Source organism: Amphiprion ocellaris, chromosome 16, assembly GCF_022539595.1.
Source record: "Amphiprion ocellaris isolate individual 3 ecotype Okinawa chromosome 16, ASM2253959v1, whole genome shotgun sequence".
Taxonomy (NCBI): Eukaryota; Metazoa; Chordata; class Actinopteri; family Pomacentridae; genus Amphiprion; species Amphiprion ocellaris.
In genome coordinates this window covers 18,883,227-18,902,848 of record NC_072781.1, presented here as the reverse complement: position 1 = coordinate 18,902,848, position 19,622 = coordinate 18,883,227, and the positions used below count along the sequence as shown (strand labels likewise).

General features: G+C 39.1%; 2 protein-coding genes across 6 annotated transcripts; one reads left to right on the top strand and one right to left on the bottom strand.

Annotated features, from left to right (window-relative positions):
* Positions 1-640: 640 nt before the first annotated feature.
* On the bottom strand, positions 641-6,239 carry bag3 (BCL2 associated athanogene 3). Its single transcript, XM_023277046.3, has 4 exons — positions 5,897-6,239; positions 3,234-3,569; positions 2,769-3,113; positions 641-2,641 (listed from the first exon to the last, which is right to left on the bottom strand). Exons 1-4 carry the CDS (start codon positions 6,092-6,094, stop codon positions 1,862-1,864), a joined length of 1,659 nt encoding a protein of 552 aa, XP_023132814.2. The 5' UTR covers positions 6,095-6,239; the 3' UTR covers positions 641-1,861.
* Positions 5,222-19,620, top strand: tial1 (TIA1 cytotoxic granule-associated RNA binding protein-like 1). Of its 5 annotated transcripts, XM_055018484.1 has the most exons (13): positions 5,233-5,479; positions 6,833-6,905; positions 10,088-10,184; positions 10,389-10,487; positions 10,634-10,688; positions 10,789-10,876; positions 12,810-12,885; positions 13,169-13,277; positions 14,866-14,961; positions 15,099-15,183; positions 15,416-15,539; positions 15,886-16,088; positions 17,076-19,620. In XM_055018484.1, the coding sequence occupies exons 3-13, from the start codon at positions 10,173-10,175 to the stop codon at positions 17,197-17,199; spliced, it is 1,071 nt and encodes a 356-aa protein (XP_054874459.1). In that variant the 5' UTR covers positions 5,233-5,479; positions 6,833-6,905; positions 10,088-10,172; the 3' UTR covers positions 17,200-19,620. The 5 variants fall into 5 exon arrangements, with proteins under 5 accessions (XP_054874461.1, XP_054874459.1, XP_054874460.1 ...); XM_055018485.1 differs by lacking the exon at positions 5,233-5,479 and having other exon boundaries at positions 6,483-6,905; XM_023277047.3 differs by lacking the exons at positions 5,233-5,479; positions 6,833-6,905 and adding an exon at positions 8,841-9,683.
* The last annotated feature ends 2 nt before the right edge of the window (positions 19,621-19,622 follow it).

The window sequence follows — 19,622 nt, the reverse complement described above, 5'->3', positions numbered from 1 at the left end:
CAAAATCATAGTTTGTCAGAATTTAAAAAAGGATTAATTTTAACCTAAGCCTAAATAATATAGTCTTGATTTCCTATAGAGAGGAAAGATTTTACAGTTGTAACAGCCTTTTTTTTCAATGACAGAATGCTAGCTCAATCTAAGGGCAGAATACTTTTAAAAATAAGGTGATATATCACAAATAGTAGTCAAGCAATTTAATCTTTAAGCTGTTTCCAATTTAAGTTGTCTACAAAAACAAAAAGCACACATTTTGAGTGCCCCCACCCAGCTATGAAGAACAGGCCAAAAATGTTTGCAGTTATGACTCAGTGGGCCTTGATGAGAAAAGGCACCTCAGACAGAAACACACATTAATCTAACCATTGGAAATGTGTTAGTGAAAAACTATGCCAGACTTGAGACATCTGACGACTGTCATGGACACATTTTCAAAGGAAGCGGATGACACACATACTCATCCATTATTAAAAATAGGGATTGTTTTGGCAGGACATAAACATGGTAGACCTTGAGTTCAGTATTGGGTATACTGTATAAACACTGTTAAAGCCTGCATGCTACCTTGTAGTTTAGTTCTCTCTGGATACAAAAGTACCAACATGCTGAAATGAAAAAAACATCTAAGAATTAATCAAAATCCATGTCAAATACATTTTATTTTCAACCATACCAATGTGAGTTTCTTTCAACAATGCTTCAGCCAGCTACTAATCAACTGTGATAAACATTCAGCCACGATCTATAATTTGTGAACGTGTTAGGCAGTGACCCCACCATAAAGATGGCTAACAATCATATTAGAGTGGCAAATTATTACACAGAAAGTTAGTGTACCCATAAAAGTGGATCTGACTGTTTTTAACTGACAGACTAAAGTGTGTATGAAGTGGCCGCTTTCTCACAGTTGGCATTTTTAAGGCTTGTAGGCCAGTTTTGTGTGAGTGTTATTACAGATTGTGGCTTTGGTAGTTACATAAGGACATTCTGACAATCTTTAACTGTGATTTCTAATTAGCACCAAGTGCTGATTGTCTCACATCTCAAAGTAAGACCCACATCTATCCCGTTTGTCATTAGACATTCATAAATGTACCAAAATACTTTATAATGATATAAATACTGATATCATGTTTTGAAATAACACGTAAACCAATTCACATACAAACACTCAAACACGCCAATCAAAACTTGTTTAACTGATATTGTTCAAATGAAGTGCTGCTGATTTTCAGCAGGATACATTTCAATGATGGCAAAGTGCAAAGACAGCAAAATCAGTAATGCACCAAAAAGCAGCATCTAATAAACATATTCACTGTGTCGTGTGACAAAGCAGCTCCAACATGGCCATGTGGCGGTAAAGGGGAAAATGCTTTTCTGTTGACTCAGTTTTGCAGCGAGTTCTGCTTTAAAGCCTGAATGTTTGCACTCGTGTACGGATGTGCTGACTGGATTAAGAAAAGCTTCTTACAATATTTGATCAGACAAAAGGCAACTACACGTAACATTTCATAAGAAAATACTTGTACTTCTCTTCCATTTATTGATAAAGGCCTCTTATTCAAACTTTAGTTTGCCTTGCAATTGTTGACAACATCTTAATCATGACAGCTGTCTTATTATGAAGACATTGGCACAACACAGAAGGCAACAACATTGGCTTGAAAAACATGATTGCACTGAGCTACCATCAGTTATGTGCTGAATGGCTGGACATACCAACACTGTTAATCAATGCATGCAACTTCCACAAATGCTGTAATTAGAGGAGTAGGAGAGTTAGCCAGAGCAGACTTGTTCACTATCAAATATACAGCAGGGAATCCTTCTCTTCTCTATATTATCCAGTGTACAGTCATTATGATATCTCCTTTGCCATCTCAACATTCTCCTTGGAGATCATGCTGGGCTCTCCTTTCTGTGTCACGTTGTCTCCCTCCATCGCTGTCTCGCTGGCAGGCCTGGTCGGCTGCTCCTCCAGTTGCTCTAGTTCTTCTAGTATGGTCTGAACACGCCGAACTCCATCTCGTCTCGCTTGCCGTACATCTGCACGACCCTCTGGGTCAACAGAGTCCAGTGCTAAGAGCTCTTTGGTCAGCAGCTCCTCCAGTAGCAAGTATTTCTTATCATTCTTCTTGCCATTGAAACATTTCACTTCCTGCTCCAGTTTAGCAACTCGTTCGACTATCTGCTGTACTTTAGTCAAGCCTGGATGGACTGGGCACTGAGGAGCCTGTTCAGCCTCTATTTTTACAGGTGGGACCTCTGGGGGAGCAGTTGTCATGTCCTGGGCTTCTGGTTTTGGAGGTATTTGAACTGTGATGTCTGCAATATGTTGTTGTGGTTGCTCTAGTTTCTGGGGTTGCTGGAACTGTTGTTGCGACTGCATTAACTGTTCTGGTGGCTGAGGCTGTGGACATGTTTGAGGTGGAACCTGCTGGAACTGTTGAGGTGGCTGGAACTGCTGATGCTGCTGAGGTGGAGGCTGTTGGAACTGTTGCGGTTGTTGAGGCTTTTGGACGTCAGTTTCTGCGTGCAGTGGCTGGAGGAGTGCCGTGTTATCAGGTTTCTGCTGCATGCTTTGTTGTTCCTGCTCCATTTTCTGGGGCGGATCTCTCGTGAGGACATGCTGTTGAGCCTGAGAAGTAAAAAAAAAAAAGTTATGAGGATCTGTCACAATCTAGGTCAGCACACACTGACAAGGAAATCAAACATTTTTCAAAACAGAGAACACTTCAAGTGAGAACACACACAAGTAAAACTACCTGTGGTCTTTCTCCCAGCACTTGTGTAATAATAGGTGACTGGCTTCTAATATGAGGCGGGAGGTGAATAGAAGCTGCGTCACGATGCTGGGGAAGCAATATTGGAGATGCCCTTTCTCGAGGAGGCTGCATTGCAGCAGAGTAGCCAGGCCATTCATCTGTCTGAAGGCGATGGAAGGGCTGCTGATGTTCTGAGTAGGGGACGCGCTGAGAGTAGACTGACGGATTTAACTGAACCTGTGTTTGGCCTCCTCCACCTTCGTGGATCACTGGGATGGGGATATAACCAGCCTGAAGACCAGTGCTGCTGGGCCTTGGGGGTTGGTGATGTGGTGCAGTATAAACCTTAAATAAAGATCAAACTGAAACTGTGAAAATTCTACACTTGGTCATTTGTTTCCAATGTGATTCTTTTTGCTTATAAATGACACAGTATTCAGAGGCATACATAAACTCAAGTCCTACCTCTGGTGTTGGTGAAACAGGCGAGCCCACCTTTCCAGGCTCAGTGGAGCAGCCATCTGAAGGTCCATGTAAAGGTGATCTGGGCCTGCAGTGGAGCCCTGGCGTCGGGGAAGGTGTCCGCCCATCTGTGCGGATATTCTGTGCAGTGGATGGCTGGATGTAAGAGTAACATGGATGCTGCTGCTGCCTCAGTTCTGCTCCCTCATGGAAGACTGGGATGGGAACATAACCTGGGCGAAGAATAGGGTGCTTCATCTCCCTCACAAAGGTCTTCTGTGGCTCCTGAGGACTTGGTTCTGGTGGTATGTTGGGTCCATTTGCTGACACTTCTCGGACCTGAAACATAAGCAATGATATGTAGGGAAGATTTAAAATGTTAAATTGCAAAGTGTTAGGGCTGCACAGTGGCGTAGTGGTTAGCACTTTCGCCTTGCAGCAAGAAGATCCCTGGTTCGCGTCCCGGCTTTCCCGGGATCTTTCTGCATGGAGTTTGCATGTTCTCCCTGTGCATGCGTGGGTTTTCTCCGGGTACTCCGGCTTCCTCCCACAGTCCAAAAATATGCTGAGGTTAATTGATTACTCTAAATTGCCCATAGGTGTGAATGTGTGAGTGATTGTTTGTCTATATGTGTAGCCCTGCGACAGACTGGTGACCTGTCTAGGGTGTCCCCTGCCTTCGCCCGAGTCAGCTGGGATAGGCTCCAGCACCCCCCGCGACCCTAGTGAGGAATAAGCGGTGTATAGATAATGGATGGATGGATGGATGCAAAATGTTAGATCTTTACTTATATTACAGGATTTAGCAAACTATACAAATCTTAAACAATAAAACTTTGAACTGCTTAGACATTATTAGTGAGTTTAGTGATGTCATTTATATTATATACTACAAACTTGGTTTACATCAGTATCCCTAAGCATCAGGTAACTGGTAATTATGATTAAAGAAGTTTAGTATAGTTTTAACCAACATTTTCTTGTCAGTGAATAATATCAATAAGTTCCATCTGTAAATGATTGTTGTACTACCATTTAATTTCATCCAAAACTCTGTATAACTAAATATGTTCAGCTAAACACGTCTGCTAAAGCTTATTGCAGACATACTATCACATGAAACTGAACAGTTTCAAAACCTTGAGGTATTTCCTAATGGGAAAATTCTCTCAGCTCTGAGATAAATGCAAAGGTTATAGGTTAAAACTTCCCATTTCCACAGAGGGATGCCAAAAGTATCACCTCTTTGAGTCTGATAAATGAAAATAACTCCTGACTGACACAGACTTCATCGCATTCCCAGTCAGACAATTGTTGTTTCTGTACTGGATGTATTGTTCTACAATCAGACTGACATCACCTGGCTGAATTCCCTGGCTTATCTCACGCACAACAGTTTGACACACCCTCTAAACTAACATCATATTAGCTAATCGTCATTATGTCATGCAGAGAGTGAAAACTCCTTTTTGCAAAGCCATCTGACAATTCAAGGAGAAGACACAGCTGATGTGAAATATTTTCACATACTTTGTGACAGTCTTCTCAAAAATATATAAGGCCAGGATACATCTGGATGCATAATACTAATAATCAAATTAACATTGTGTGCTTGTGGGGGCCTTATTGAAAATGTGAGTAGAAAAACACATCATAGAGAAATAATGTGCTAAATTTCTATTGTCTAATGTAGGAAAGTACTTCATTTATGTTTTTGTTCTTCTTCTCCTACTGTACTAAGTGATTAGACACCTGCCAGTGACAGCTATGGAGCAGAACAAGCAACAGGTCTCACAGTTCAGCACGGTGTTAATGATATAACTAAACAGTGATCAAAGTTCTCACCACAACAAACAAACCTGGAGAAAATACCCACAGAAGAAGCATTTATGTGTAAACCAGTGGCATTTCCCCCCACGAAGCCAAAAGTTATGACATAGCAGTGAACGACCCTTTGCCCTCTGCCATTTCTGTATGGGACACCGCACGCTGCCAGCACCATTGCACCAATTTTATCCTCCAACAGCTGTGTCTTTCTAGCAGATTCCTCTGGACACTAACTTTGGACAACAGGGTGTCTCTGCGAGAGGAAAGATTACCAGCTGGCAGGCTGTGAAGCTCACTCCAGCCCACGGGTTTTCTCTGCAGACCTGTATGTTTTCCCAACATGCCTTAATACAGCAGCCAGCGCCTCGTCTTCCACTGAACAGCAGCACAGGCCAAAGTGAAGCGGACCAGCCTCAATCCATGTAAGGGAAAAAGTTTAACATGAGCTGGACGCGGCCGTGTTTGCCACCATGAAAGAGACGTAATTAAGAGAGTGGAGGTGCTGCTAGATAGCCTTTACATGCTGCAGAGTGAGTCATCGAGTAATAATAGTGTTAGATCATGACACGGGAACATCACCCGTTATAACGGGCTTATGAGCTGTCTGTGAGGGGGAGGTGACGGTGCCCAGCCAGGCCTATAGTCAACATTAATATATAACAGTGATGGAGCACAAAGCTTTTGCCGCTTTAACAGCGAACCAAGGCAAAACGCGCAAAAACAACCGACGCAGCTCGACACAAAAACCGTCAGTTGTAGCTCCGTGGTAGCCGTTAACACACCAACTTTATCCCGCCGCTCTTTTTTTTCTTGTTTTTTTTTTTTTTTTTTTTTTTTACCTTTTTCGTGTCGTGTCTCGGGTCATTCCAGGTTGTCGTGCGGTTATTGTGATCCACGAAGAAGGGCCATCCAGTCTGGGGGTCGATCTTCACCTCCCAGCCGAGAGGCAGGGGCTCGCTGTCATTACTTGCCATGGTCAGTATCGGGGACTGTGTCTTCATGCCGTTCATGTTGCAGGTTGTCGAGTACTGAGACATTTTATACAGGCGACGGACGCTTTAAAGATTCCTTCAAGTGACGTGGAAAAGTGGGCTGGAAGTTTCTCGAAATAGCAGGGTTAATGTCGGGGGCGGACAACGCTGGAAGCGGTGGCATGGGCTCCCAAACTTGTTGTGTCGCAGACCACTAAACACTGACTCCAAGTAGCCCTCCGCTCGGCGTTTCGTTGTGTTTTTACCACTTCGCAGCATTTTTTTCTGCCACTATGGAAAAACCCACAGTCCTTTTCTCCTCTTTAGCTCCCCTCCTGTATACCGTCGACCATCTGGACCGCCTCAGTGACCCATCTGTGTCCCACTCAGAGCATTTTTCTGTGGATTACACCAGGGAATCCCAAAGCTTTTCCTTAACAAAAGCTCCTCCAAATAGACGTACTGAGACTCCCACATGATATAGCTTATCCAAGGGAACTCAGTCTGGGTTTTTGCTAGGATTTCATACACAATTACATAACCAGTGGTGTGATACAGTGTGGGCACAGTGACACCTCTAATGACAGATCCTCCTTATCACTCAAAACTACTCTAATCCTGCCTCATACTATGAAGGAAACGCTAGTAAATCAAAATCTGCATCACACACTGCATGGCGACTGTCACAGACTTCCACATGGAATTTTAAATCTGGATATTGCATTTTAAGACAACTGATTTTTTTCCTTTTTTTTTAATTACTTGTTTGTCCGTTTCTCCTGTTCGCTTCTTCCCTCACCCCAGCTGGTTGAGGCAGATGGTCTCCCTCCCCAAGCTTGCTTCTACTGGAGGACTCTTCCTATATAAAGTGAAAACGGTAAAACATTTTCTACATTTACAGTAAAGAAATGTATTGATATTGTTGATTTTATGGTTAAAAATTGTGCTTCATTCCATATTTTACTGTAAAAAGTTATAACCTTTAAAAATTTGAACATTTACATGAAAATACCAGATAAAATAAAGTTTGTGTAACTTATTATAAATATTAAAGCAGTTTTCTATTACCAGCACAACAGTTAGTGTATTTAACATTAAATATATGTATTTTTAGCAAAAATTGCAGTTAAAGCTGTCATAAATATTAAAGCATATGTCTGTTATTAACTCAAAAGTACATCAATTTGACCCGTAACAAACTGTATTTTTTTACATGTAGTAAATGCAGGATTTTCCATTTTATGTGTTATAAATATTGCAGCATGTTTCCATTACCAGTACAACAATATGTACATTTAATTGAGAAAAACTGTATTCTTTTCAAGAATTAAATGCAAAAATTACAGTATTTGTTATACATATTATGGCATTTTTATCTTAAAAACTGTGCAGGAGTCGGGAAATTTATTTTTTCAAGAGAAAAAAAATCTGAAAAACACACTCCTGATTCACCTCTTTACGGTGATTCAGTGTTATATAACCTGCATCAAACTGTTTTAGAGTTTACAGATTTTTACCATTAAGGTTTGACAGTTTTGCACCATAAAATGTGCAAACATTTTTTTATAGTGTAGTAAGCTGCTGGATTTCTTGAGTCTCTGTTTATATTATAATCCTGTAAGGTTGTGACCTTGCAGTGTGAACTGCCCTGAAATGACTGTAAATTAGCGCTATACAAACAAGAAAAGCACTCAGAGAGCGCAGTGCTCAGTTGCTGTATAATTTCCGACTGATAAGTCCCGATAAGGCTGCAGCAGTCGATTTGTAGTAAAATTGCAATCATGTGATCATCAGCAGGCAGCTGATGAAGTGTTAACTTGTTGTCATAGTTATAGTGACATTGTGCCGCTATCTCGCAATGATACAGAAATCTTTAACAAATATGTGGATCCAGACTATAAGCCACATCACTGCCAAAATCTACTCAGTTGGTCCTTGTCTTGTTTCTGACCTTCCCTGAAAATTTCATCCAAATCCGTTAGTTTGAGCATTGTTGTACACAGACAGATTAACAGACAAATATACACCGATCGTCACATAACTCCACTGCGTTCCTCGGCAGAGGGATTAAACTGAACTGAACTAAATTGTTTTTTAGGCCACCAGAAAATAGAAGATTGACTGTGTATTCATTTCTATTTGTAATTACTATGTGCATCACCTTTAAAAATTACCTTGAACAGATGTTTGCAGAGGGATATACCAGCTCCAGAAACATAATATTTTTGGTTATTTATACTTCAGTATCACAACATAGGTAATACAAATGAAATGAAAGTAACCAAAATAAAACAAATCCCAGTGTGTGTGTGTGTGTGTGTGTGTGTGCTATAAAAAGTTCAAGTCAGCTGTTGTTCAATTATTTATCCAACAGTATTGACACAATTAGTCAGTTCAATCCTTAATACAGGGATAAACCATATTTGAAAAATGATTATTGGATTTCTCATGCAATGATGATGTTTACAGAATATTTGTGCCCTACATGGAGAACAAGAGGACTTAACTTTTGCAAGCCCAGCAGGGCGTTGTATCTGGTAACAACACACCACCGATCCTGCTTTGACCTCACTCTGAAGTGGCTTTTTATGGATATGACTCACTGGAACTACTAAACCTTAAAGTAAGACTAGATATACACTTCTAGACAACTTAATAATGACACAGAGGAATAATTAATTACTTGAAAATAAAAGCACATGCCCAAATGCAATTACATCCACCAGTTTTAAAAAAAAGGAATGAAGAGGAAATTAAAGAAAATGACTCCCCTCCACTTCCCCAGTACTGTTATAAAAAAAAAAAAAAAAAAAAAAAGCCAACAATAGCACTCGTTTCCGTACATACTTCCGGGAATATCATAACAATTCATTTTGAGTTTAAACTTGGCAATCTGCTTTTTTACCTATACTTAACTATGTTGTTTCTATTTGTGTAAGTAATTCTCCTTTTTGAATTATTCACTATTGCAGATTAATCACTCGCAAAAGCTAAATATTTATGTTTATGTTATGTTTCTTTTTTTTTAAATTGGATCTCTCTTGAAAAAATGTGAACACCCAATACGTTTTTGTGCGACATAGAATGACAGTTATGATGCAGAAATTCTTAATAAAACATGACTGTTATTCATACTGCTGCCTTCGCTACACAAACTCCGGAGCTCAGATTCCAGAAAGGTCCCGATGGTTCGAGTCGCCTCCTCGAACCGTCCAGCACCGGTGATTAAAACAGGCGCACTCCGGCATTCCGCTCCAAAATAAAAGCCTCTTACGCAAATCCCTTAGCGTAATATAATAAAAATAAGCACTAAATGTGTTTACTGTTTTGCCTTGTGTGGCCACTGATTAACCAATGACTAAGTTGAGAAACACAGCATTCCTTCATATATGTGTAACGTTCACGACTGGAGCTGTACCTGTGTTACCTCACTCTGACCTCTCCGGGGCTCCTCACACGCATGCACGCGCTCTGGACTCACAGCGTGACGTATGCCCTGGCGCCCGGTTAGCTAGCTTCTAAGCTAGTTAGCTAGTTGTTGTTGCTAACCGCGTACATCGTCAGTTAACGTCAGCTAACTAGCTAGTAACTAACGTTTCCTGACCTGGTGACCGTCGACAGCGGTTATGGACGACGAAAGCCATCCCAAAACCCTGTAAGTACATTTCGGTGTCTAGCAGCAGCGTCACGTATCGTAACGTCGTGAACCGGTGGCTAACTTAGCTACCCGTTGTTTTCACAAACCTGGCGAACAGCGTCTGATACCATGATCATTTAGTGTTTCACCAATATCAGGTTATTTAAATTAAGATTAATTTTAAAGCAGTTATTGTTTCATATGAGTTTGTAATCCGTAAACATCAACTGCGACAACATTAGTCGTTATTAACATTAGGTTAGACAAGCTAATATAAATAACGTCACATTCAAAACTTACCATCGTTACCCATATGTAAGACTTGAAATGAGCTGTTTGCGTTACGATTTCAGCAATATCAATATCTGTTGCTACCCAGAGTAAACTGTTTAAACGAACTGAACATCCTCGTTTCCCTCCAGGTATGTGGGGAATCTCTCCAGGGATGTAACAGAAATTCTGATTCTGCAACTCTTCACTCAGATCGGGCCTTGCAAAAGTTGTAAAATGATAACGGAGGTAAGCAGCTACTAATGGTTTGGCTAAATGTATTTCACCCCAAATAATAAAGGAACCTATCAGAATCACCCATCAAATGTTAATGCTCCTCTACTGTTGGAAAACATTACGATAATGATAAAAGCAATTGCTTTGAGCTGCAGCCACACAGAAAATAGTGGAGCCAACCTTTTGACCTGTTGTGTCTGACCTTGTCCCTTGCAGCACACAAGCAACGACCCATACTGCTTTGTGGAGTTTTTTGAACACAGAGATGCCGCTGCTGCTCTTGCAGCCATGAACGGACGGAAGATATTAGGAAAGGTAGGACAATAGGCCTGCTCTAAAATTAAAAACAGGGTTAGGCAATTCATTTGTTGTCTGAGTTCCCCTGTGATCCTTGTTCCTTATGATGAAAATGTCTATTTCTCTGCTTCCCTAATTGTGCTCTGTGAATTCTCTGTTTTCAGGAGGTCAAAGTAAATTGGGCCACCACTCCAAGTAGCCAAAAGAAGGACACTTCCAGTAAGTCAGCCATTGATATATTTTTAGTCGGTAGCAATCGGAGTTTACCATGGAATGGTGAATTGTTTCTTTCCTATATTTGTCTTTTGTTTTATTCTAGATCACTTCCATGTTTTTGTGGGTGATTTGAACCCCGAGATTTCCACTGAGGATGTCAAGGCTGCATTTGCACCTTTTGGGAAAATCTCGTAAGTTTTCACTTTAAAAAATTTTTTAATTCTATTTTATTCATGTGGAGTACATGAATGCACAGCCATAGAAGACCATGTTTACATGCATAAAACTTGGTACCAACTTAACTGTATATACTAAATACTTTCAAGTTTACATAAATTGTGAAAAAGATTGTTCTGATTGATCTTCAAGGGCTGACATAATTTAGGATTTTGTTTCTCAACAGTTTATGAGCTATGTGTAATCTTGGAATAAAAACTATTGTTTGATATCACATAAAACACTGGGACACCCTGGTGTCGTAATGGTTAAGGACGCAACTGTGACCTGCAGTTTCCCTGATTCTAGTCTGACTGGGGATGTTTCTGGCATATCATTCCCTTTCTTTCTGTCTCCCTCTCCCCTCATATTCTACCATTTCTGCTGACAATAAAAGCATGAAATGTCTAGTCACCCTGCATCCAAAGCATATAGAATATAATGACACTTACCAAAGAACAAATGAGAATGAATGAGGAGAAATGGGCTCATAAACTCTAAAAGGGAAACAAAAACTTGCATTACACAGTGATGCTTCTACCACTTTAACAGTATCTGTAAAGATGGATGGCATTTCTATTCTTCATTGTTAAGCACTGGACAACTACTTAAGAGAATATCTTACGAAGGTATTATTCTGAATGTGTACTAGGAAAATAGCACTAAGCGTGAAAACAAGTTCTCTCTTGTTAGACAAAATATTCAGATTTCTAGTATTGAGGAGAGCACATTGATTGTTGCTTCATTATCAAAAATATATAGTGTCCTTTGTTACACTTGTATGATGTACAGAATATTCTATATTCATGCATGTAAACATAGTTGATGATGGAGAAACATAATTTGTATTATTAAATGAAGTAGACGGTATCTTTTACAGTTGTTTTGTTATTTACAACACTCCGGTGAACTTACTTGTGATCTATGTGTTGTCTTTCTGTTTTTATGACTAAAGTGTGAGCTTTTAGCCTGTTCTTGCTTTTGTATGCACATTTAGGTTGTGGTAAGTAAACTGCACAGTATGTCAGCAAAATGTAAGCTGTGTATATGAACCTGAACAGCTTTTAGTTGTGGGTCTCAGTGAAGTAATAGCACTTTGGTTATTTTACAGAAATGCTCATAGGATTGGACAGGAGATTGAAGGCTAACAGCAAGGAACTGTGCACTCTGGAGACTCAGATGTAGATTTTTTTTCTCTATTTATTCCATTCTTTCCATATGTCTTTATTTGTAGATACCATGTATTAACATGATCTAGTATAGATTAACGAATTCCAATACACAATGTGTTCCTCTAAATCTGTGTTTAAATTGTCTCATTTTGATTTTCATAGTGTTGTTTGTAGTGCAATGATCCTCTTCCAAAATTTTTCTGAAAATGTCAATTTCTCAAAATTTGCAGCTCCCCAAACTCCATACTCCATATTGGTGGTAAAGAATTGACCAGGAAAAATAAAGAAATCTGTTAACAGGCCATGTATGCCTTTTAATTCCTTTTTTCTCTTTTGATATTTTCTATATATTTCTATCTGTAGATAGAGCACCATCAGCAGATTTTAAGAATGCATGGTAAACCATATCCGTTCCTTTGTGAATTTCAATCAGTAGCCTACTGTTGTGAGGACTCAGCAAAGAGTGGTGCTCTAGTGGCAAAGGTCCAATAGTACATCTAAAATTATTTAAAGTCAGTACTTTAGGCTGCATGTATTTGTACTTGTATTTTTGTTTTCAAATGTTGCTTTGAAATTATTTTACGAGAAAGTGCTCAGCACAAGGTCATGATAGCTAATATGCCTTAATATAGAACAGAGTAGAGGATTCACAGTTCAGTGTGTTTGCGTGGCTCCTTTTAGTTTGAAGATTTACATTGTCAAGTGCACTGAAGTTTTTTTTCACATTTCCCTCCAGGGATGCTCGTGTTGTGAAGGACATGACGACAGGCAAATCAAAGGGGTATGGATTTGTGTCCTTCTACAACAAACTGGTAAGGCTCCAGTGCAAGAACACAGACTGAAGGTTATTTCTATTTTCTGTTTATTATCCTACTTCAATGCATTTACAGTAATTAAAATAAAAATAATTGTTGTTAAAAGCATAATTACAACAAAAAATCATCTAACATGACATAGTTCCTTGTTTGCCATCACCACTTTGAATATTACTTTTAAAAACCGTAATGCATATTTTCAGAAATGATGACCACTAATAAATAAACAGAGCCATCAATTTCAGGGGGGTAATAGAAATTATTTGATCTGGGTTTGTAGGATGCAGAGAATGCCATCATTAACATGGCTGGACAGTGGCTTGGAGGACGCCAAATCAGGACTAACTGGGCAACACGTAAACCTCCGGCTCCTAAGAGTGTTCAGGACAGTGAGTATTGATGGAGAATCTAGTCTTTAAATTTGCAAAATATGATTATTATATTGATATTTATGCTACACTTTCATCTAATATTTAAATAGAGAAGAAACAGAAGTATACAGTTCTCTCAGCTAGGACAGTCAGAATCAGTTTCTGGTACACCCAGATTGATGTCACATGGGTTTTTTACTCTGTCAAGGAATATGGTGGAGTTATGTGACGATTGACATATGTTTGCTATGGGCTATTTGTATGTTTGTCTGTCTGTTTGTCTGCTAGCAAAATGACTCAAGAACGGACAAACAGATTTGGATGAAATTTTCAGGGAAAGTCAGAAATGACATAAGGACCAAGTCATTAGATTTTGGCAGTGATGCAGCTTATAGTCTGGATCCACGGATTTTTAAAAGATTTCTGTATCATTGCAAGATAGCAGCACGGTGTCACTGTAACTATGACAACAAGTGAACACTACGTCCGCTGCCTAATGACGATCGCATGATTGTGATCCTACTACAAATCGACAGCTGTGGACTTATCAGGACTTATCCATCGGAAATGATATAAAGAATAGTTGATTAAGTTGTGGGGTGTTTCCGAGTCCCATCAATTCCCACCATCCGCTACATTTTTAGGTCACACGATTCAGTATCCATACATAACATACACATGCATAACATATGCCTGTGCTCAGCGCATCGTCATGTTGTTTGTGGGTGCATCTATATTAAATGAGCACGTTCTATGCTGCCGTGACTTCTGATCATCAATAACTAATAAACAAATGCTGCATTTACAAAAAAAAGAAAATGCTGCATTTCTGAAGATGCCATATGGGGGAATGAACAGCCTCGGTGCACTTGGAGTGCTTTCTTGTTGTCCCCCTTCAGTTCAGATCCAAACCTCATTTGTAGTAGGGTCAATATTTGGTTCCAACTTGATTACTTGAGGTTAAGCTTAGTTTGATTGGTCTGCCCGCTCAAGTTGGATTTTTGAGATGTTTTTCCGATACACACAGAGAGTAAGCAGAGTTGCTAAGCAGAATCCGTGCAGCTACTGGTGGAGCGCTATGGAGGGCAACATGGAGAACAACAGTTCATGGACAGATGATGAAATACATTATCTGCTGGCACTATGCAGGAGGCTTCTTTATAGGCCAAACTAGAAGGAATCTACTGGCAGAAGACCATTTGGAGAGTAAAAAAAAAGCCATGTCATTACTGATACTTAGGTTAACACAACAACAACCCATGCAGATAGATTGGTGATGTGTGGATGCCAAAATCTGATCTGGTCACTTGGAAATAACAGTGCACCATCAGGATCTATTTTTAGAGACAAATCTAATTTGTCTGCAGTCTGGACAAAGCCTCAGTTCCGAAACTTGTATCTCTTACTGGACACAACTTTTCCAGACCAGTTTGTAATTTCAGCTTCCGATGTATCTTGTTCAATTACAGATGGCACAAATTGCAGTGTTGGTGATGGTATTTTGGATAAAATCATTGGGCTTGGCTTGGATTTGATTAACTGCGCAAGTATAATTTTTGAGTTGAGTGTTATCAGTTTATAAATGTGCTGCTTGTTTCTGTCTCAGATGCTTCAAAGCAGCTGAGGTTTGATGACGTTGTGACTCGGTCCAGTCCACAGAACTGCACTGTGTACTGTGGAGGGATCCAGTCAGGACTATCAGGCAAGTGTCACGTTCTCAAGATACCATTGTTACACACTGTCGTCACACTGTAATAGTAGCCTTGCTAGTTATCATACACTTTCCTCAAATAGCCTACAAACTAACTACATTAACTTTTTTCTGTTTGATTCCTTCAGAACATCTAATGCGACAGACCTTCTCACCATTTGGTCAAATAATGGAAGTCAGGGTTTTTCCAGAGAAAGGATATTCTTTCATCAGGTAGCACCTATGTCCATTACAGCATTTGGCCTCTAGATGTCAACACAAGCACATTGCATGACTCAATTATAGGCCAGTTGATAGCTACCTCAATGTCAGTGATCATTTCTGTTATGTTTGTCTTCACCTTCGTGCTTTTATGGAGGCTCAGCTATGTCAAAGTTTAAACAATATGTATTTTCTATTTTGTTTGATTGGAATCTGACCTGCAATCTTCTGTTCTCCTTCCAAGGTTTTCCTCCCATGACAGTGCTGCCCATGCCATTGTTTCAGTAAATGGCACAGTCATTGAAGGACACATAGTGAAGTGCTTTTGGGGCAAAGAATCTCCTGACATGGCAAAAAATCCACAGCAGGTAGAGAACTCCACTGACATGACAAAAATAATAAGATTTAAAAATATGTATTTTAATTTGAAATGCTGTAAAGAGATGACAGGAAATGAAGGAAGTTAGAATAGAATGGTGATGTGGTGGTCTGTGGCCAGTTCCTTAACTTCTAAGCCACAGGGGGCACTGTAAAACTGATGAAATGTTGGAAAAATAGATTAAAATGTACATTTCCAAAGGATGAATTAAATTTCTTTTTTTAATGAGCCATTGTGTTGTTACAATATTATTTGCTCCACATTAAACGCAGAGTTAATATTTAACAGGAAAGTTGTACATGTATGGACTTTTTCTCTCTGCTGGTGTCACTCAGGTTGAGTACAATCAGTGGGGCCAGTGGAACCAGGTCTATGGGAATCCACAGCAGCAGCAGCAGCAGCAGCAGCAGCAGCAGCAGCAGCAGCAGCAACAGCAACAACAGCAGCAGCAGTACGGGCAGTATGTGACAAATGGGTGGCAAGTCCCCTCTTACAGCATGTATGGCCAGACGTGGAACCAGCAAGGATTTGGAGTAGAGTGAGTTTTACTGTGTAGTTTGCACTCAGTTAAACATTTGTTTATTGTTCAGTCATCAAAAGTGTCTGAGTCCTGGTGGATGCTAACTTGTCCACTGCCCAACCTTCACCCTCTGAACTTCAAGCAGTTTCTGGGAATTTTGTGGTGCCATATTTTGGGCTCATTTTTCACTACAATATAAAGTCCTACACCTCTATGGGAACAGCACAACCATGACTAAAAGTAGAGAGAACTCTTTCATTATTTGTTTTAGAAAAATTTGAAAAAAATGAAGTCCAAGTGCCCACAGATATTTACCAATATTGAGGGAAAGTAGCACTCCACATGCTATAGATTTTCTATTATACATTTTCACACTATGCTGAATATATCTGGCAACTTGCTCCTCAGTATACCTTTTTAATTCATGCTGCATTTATTTTATTGATCATAAATGTTGTATTTTTCTCTCGATGTCTCCTGTTGTGTCCTCTCTGTGTAAAGAAAGCCTGCAGTTCACCTGAAAAGCCAGGGAATTTTTTCACATGACTGTTAGTTGGAACTGAGTCAGTTATGGCTTTGCAGTTGAACTCAGAGATGCAAAATGTTTTCTTTGGTTTTTTTTGTTTTTTTTTTACAGTATCTGGTGCAACTGGTATGTTTTAAATGAGACATACAGAACAATTTAAAGTGTATTTTTGTTTATTTTTCGTGACTGAACTGTATATCAAACATATATTGTTTACAGACCATCGGGAAATTGAAAATCTACCAATTTTTCTGTTTTTACAGCTTCTTCATGTGGAAAATAGTGTCATTTGAGTGACTTTTTGTTTAAAGAAAAGAGAAATCATGCTTTTCAAACTAATTTTTTTTTAAAAAAAAAAGATTTATCTAATGTGAAAAAAACAGACCTCCTCCAACAGGGGGAGCATTAATTTATTTTGCAACATTGTTGGTATTTCAGACTGTAGTTACACTAACTGGGTACCTGTATGATCTTTGCAGGCAGTCCCAATCACCAGCCTGGGTGGGAAGCTTTGGATCTCCATCAGCCCAAGCTGCAGCTCCGCCTGGTACCGTCATGTCAAACTTGGCCAATTTCAGCATGGCTGGCTACCAGACGCAGTGAGAAAGTCCTAACCTAAGTGTAATATCAAGGGGACACAGCACTCTTTCATCTGGACAGCTGCTGTGGTAAAAGAAGGGCAGGGGCCATATTCACAAAGCCTTTGTAGCTGATAGTTGCTCCTGAACAACCAGTTTAACAATTCTCTTTTAAAAGACAGTCCAATTTTTAGAAGTTTATTTGTTGATAATTCATAAACCTGTTATGGAAAAGTGCTCTTGGGCTTTGAAGTGAAGCCAAACCAACTTTCTTTTTCTCAGTAGATGTTTAAGGATATACCAACCTTTTGAATGTTCGGCCCTATTAAACCTTACCTACAATGTGGCAAGAGGATTTGCAGAGTTACCTTTTGATGCCTTTCCTCTCATCACAAATTGAGTAAATTGGGCGAAAGCATTAAAAAGTCAGTGTGGTTTTTCAGAACTTACTGTTACTCTTTCAGATTCAAAACATGAGGGGAAAAAAATGGAAATCCAAAATGCATACACAACAGCTGAGTCCTTTTGTGGACCTAAAAGCACACTTACTAAAAGCCATCATGTTACTCCAGCAGCTCACTGGAATTTGAAGAGGATTAAAATCCCTGGAAACCTCAAATTTACTGACATTAATGTTGAATTATCAAACTATAGCAATGTCTACTCTCAGTTTGCCAATGTTTTTTAATATTATAATGTTTATTTACTGGTCATACTTGGGCATTTGTCATTTTATACAATAGAAGACAAACCACCACTCAAGTCTTCATACGTTGATTCAATTAGTTTTTATAATGTAGGTCACTTTTTAAAAATGCAGACAGTGATGACAGTGTTGTATAGATCAAGCAGGTATTAATGGTGAATGCGTGCTACAAAATGCACTCAGTCACAAGAAAGACCTGCGAACTTTGGTCTTGACCTTCAGCTCATTTAGTATCTAGACATTCAGTCCTGTTTTGATATATCGATGAAAAATGCTTTGTGAATAGAGGCCCTGGAATGGTAGTTTACCTTTCCAGTATATGTGAAGAAGCTGTTTGTATAAACAACTGTGGCTTTAAAATGGAGGTTTAAGTGGGAGGTGGTATCTCTTGGATAAATTTTGTGTACAAAGAAAATTTCACCTACACAGCTCTGAAAGCAAAAAAATATATATTAGAATTTTCATGTTTTGTATCGGAGTGAGAAGCATGTCATTTGCAGACTTTGATGGATTGTAGTTTACACCTGACTGTAGCCGAGATTGACAGAGTTATAATCAAAGGACAGGCTATAGCACATGCTCACTGTATAAAGAAAATATTGTAAAAACTGCTTAATCCCCAATCTTTGTAAAAGTAACAAACTCTGTGCCGATTCTGGGGCTGGTTTCCTAGAGGAATACTGAATCTTAAACATTTTCTTCCTTCCTCCTCCTTGCTAACCTTAGCTAATTTATAGTCCTTTCTTTCTAATGGCAAGGAACATTTTTTTGCGTAAAAACCGTAGAATTAATTTTGTACCAAAACCAGCCCCTGATGTTACTGCATCGTGTTTTACGTCATTCAAAATGTTCCACTTTAGTCACCCACTGACATAAAGACAAACTGTCCAGTGTTTCGATATATTGTAATTTGAGCTAGTTATATTTTATGTTATTGAATGTGAAGGACTTCTTGAATAGGTATGTCAAGACAGCCGATGTCTCTCTCCCCCCCCACCCCCACCCCCACCCCCACCCCCCCGTACATTCTGAACTCTCTATTTCTAGAGTGTTTTCATATATCCAAGGTAAATTATTTAAAAGAAAAACATCACTGGCAGATTGCGACAAGAGGATTCCTCACGGACATCCTGCCATTTGAATTTTATTTGTGTATGTGCCATTCTGTACAGTGTATAACTACGCTAAGCTCACTCTCCTTTCTGTTGTACTAGCCAACAAACTTGATAATCTTTTTGTTTATTTGAGCTGAAGGGGTTTAATGAAATAAAACAGGGTCATGTTTGTTGAGAGTGTAAATATAAACCTTGATAAAAACCTTCATAAAAGTTAAAATCATGTACATACTGTAGGTAGAAATTTAATTCCATCATTAAATTTCAGCAATATAATTTATGAACAAGCCTTAATTGATTTGTTGGTAAATTCAAACCTTGTATTATTTAAAGAAGCTCCATTATACATCTATTTTTTTTTCACTGAATTTTTTTCTCCCATTTTTCGGTTTGTGCCATTTTCAGGATGTAGCAGGAAGCAGGTGATGTATCAGCTTGAACTGCACGCTTATGACATGTAATATATTTGTTGCTTAAAATATTGAATGTAATGGCAATTTGCTTTTATGACAACAATACATATAAGTTGAACAACTGAAGTGATGTTTAATAAAGGATGAAATCAATTTTCCATTTGACGGAAAACCTCAGTGAATCACTTCAAATAAAGAAACATTTGAACCTCGC

Excerpts from the sequence above, each read along its gene's own strand:
- bag3 (XM_023277046.3), bottom strand. The coding sequence starts at position 6,094 with ATGTCTCAGTACTCGACAACCTGCAACATGAACGGCATGAAGACACAG. Across the intron at positions 3,570-5,896 it reads CGAGACACGACACGAAAAAG|GTCCGAGAAGTGTCAGCAAA; the intron begins GTAAAAAAAAAA and ends CTTATGTTTCAG. Across the intron at positions 3,114-3,233 it reads CTGTTTCACCAACACCAGAG|GTTTATACTGCACCACATCA; the intron begins GTAGGACTTGAG and ends TCTTTATTTAAG.
- tial1 (XM_023277047.3), top strand. The coding sequence starts at position 9,655 with ATGGACGACGAAAGCCATCCCAAAACCCT. Across the intron at positions 9,684-10,087 it reads GAAAGCCATCCCAAAACCCT|GTATGTGGGGAATCTCTCCA; the intron begins GTAAGTACATTT and ends GTTTCCCTCCAG. Across the intron at positions 10,689-10,788 it reads CCAAAAGAAGGACACTTCCA|ATCACTTCCATGTTTTTGTG; the intron begins GTAAGTCAGCCA and ends GTTTTATTCTAG.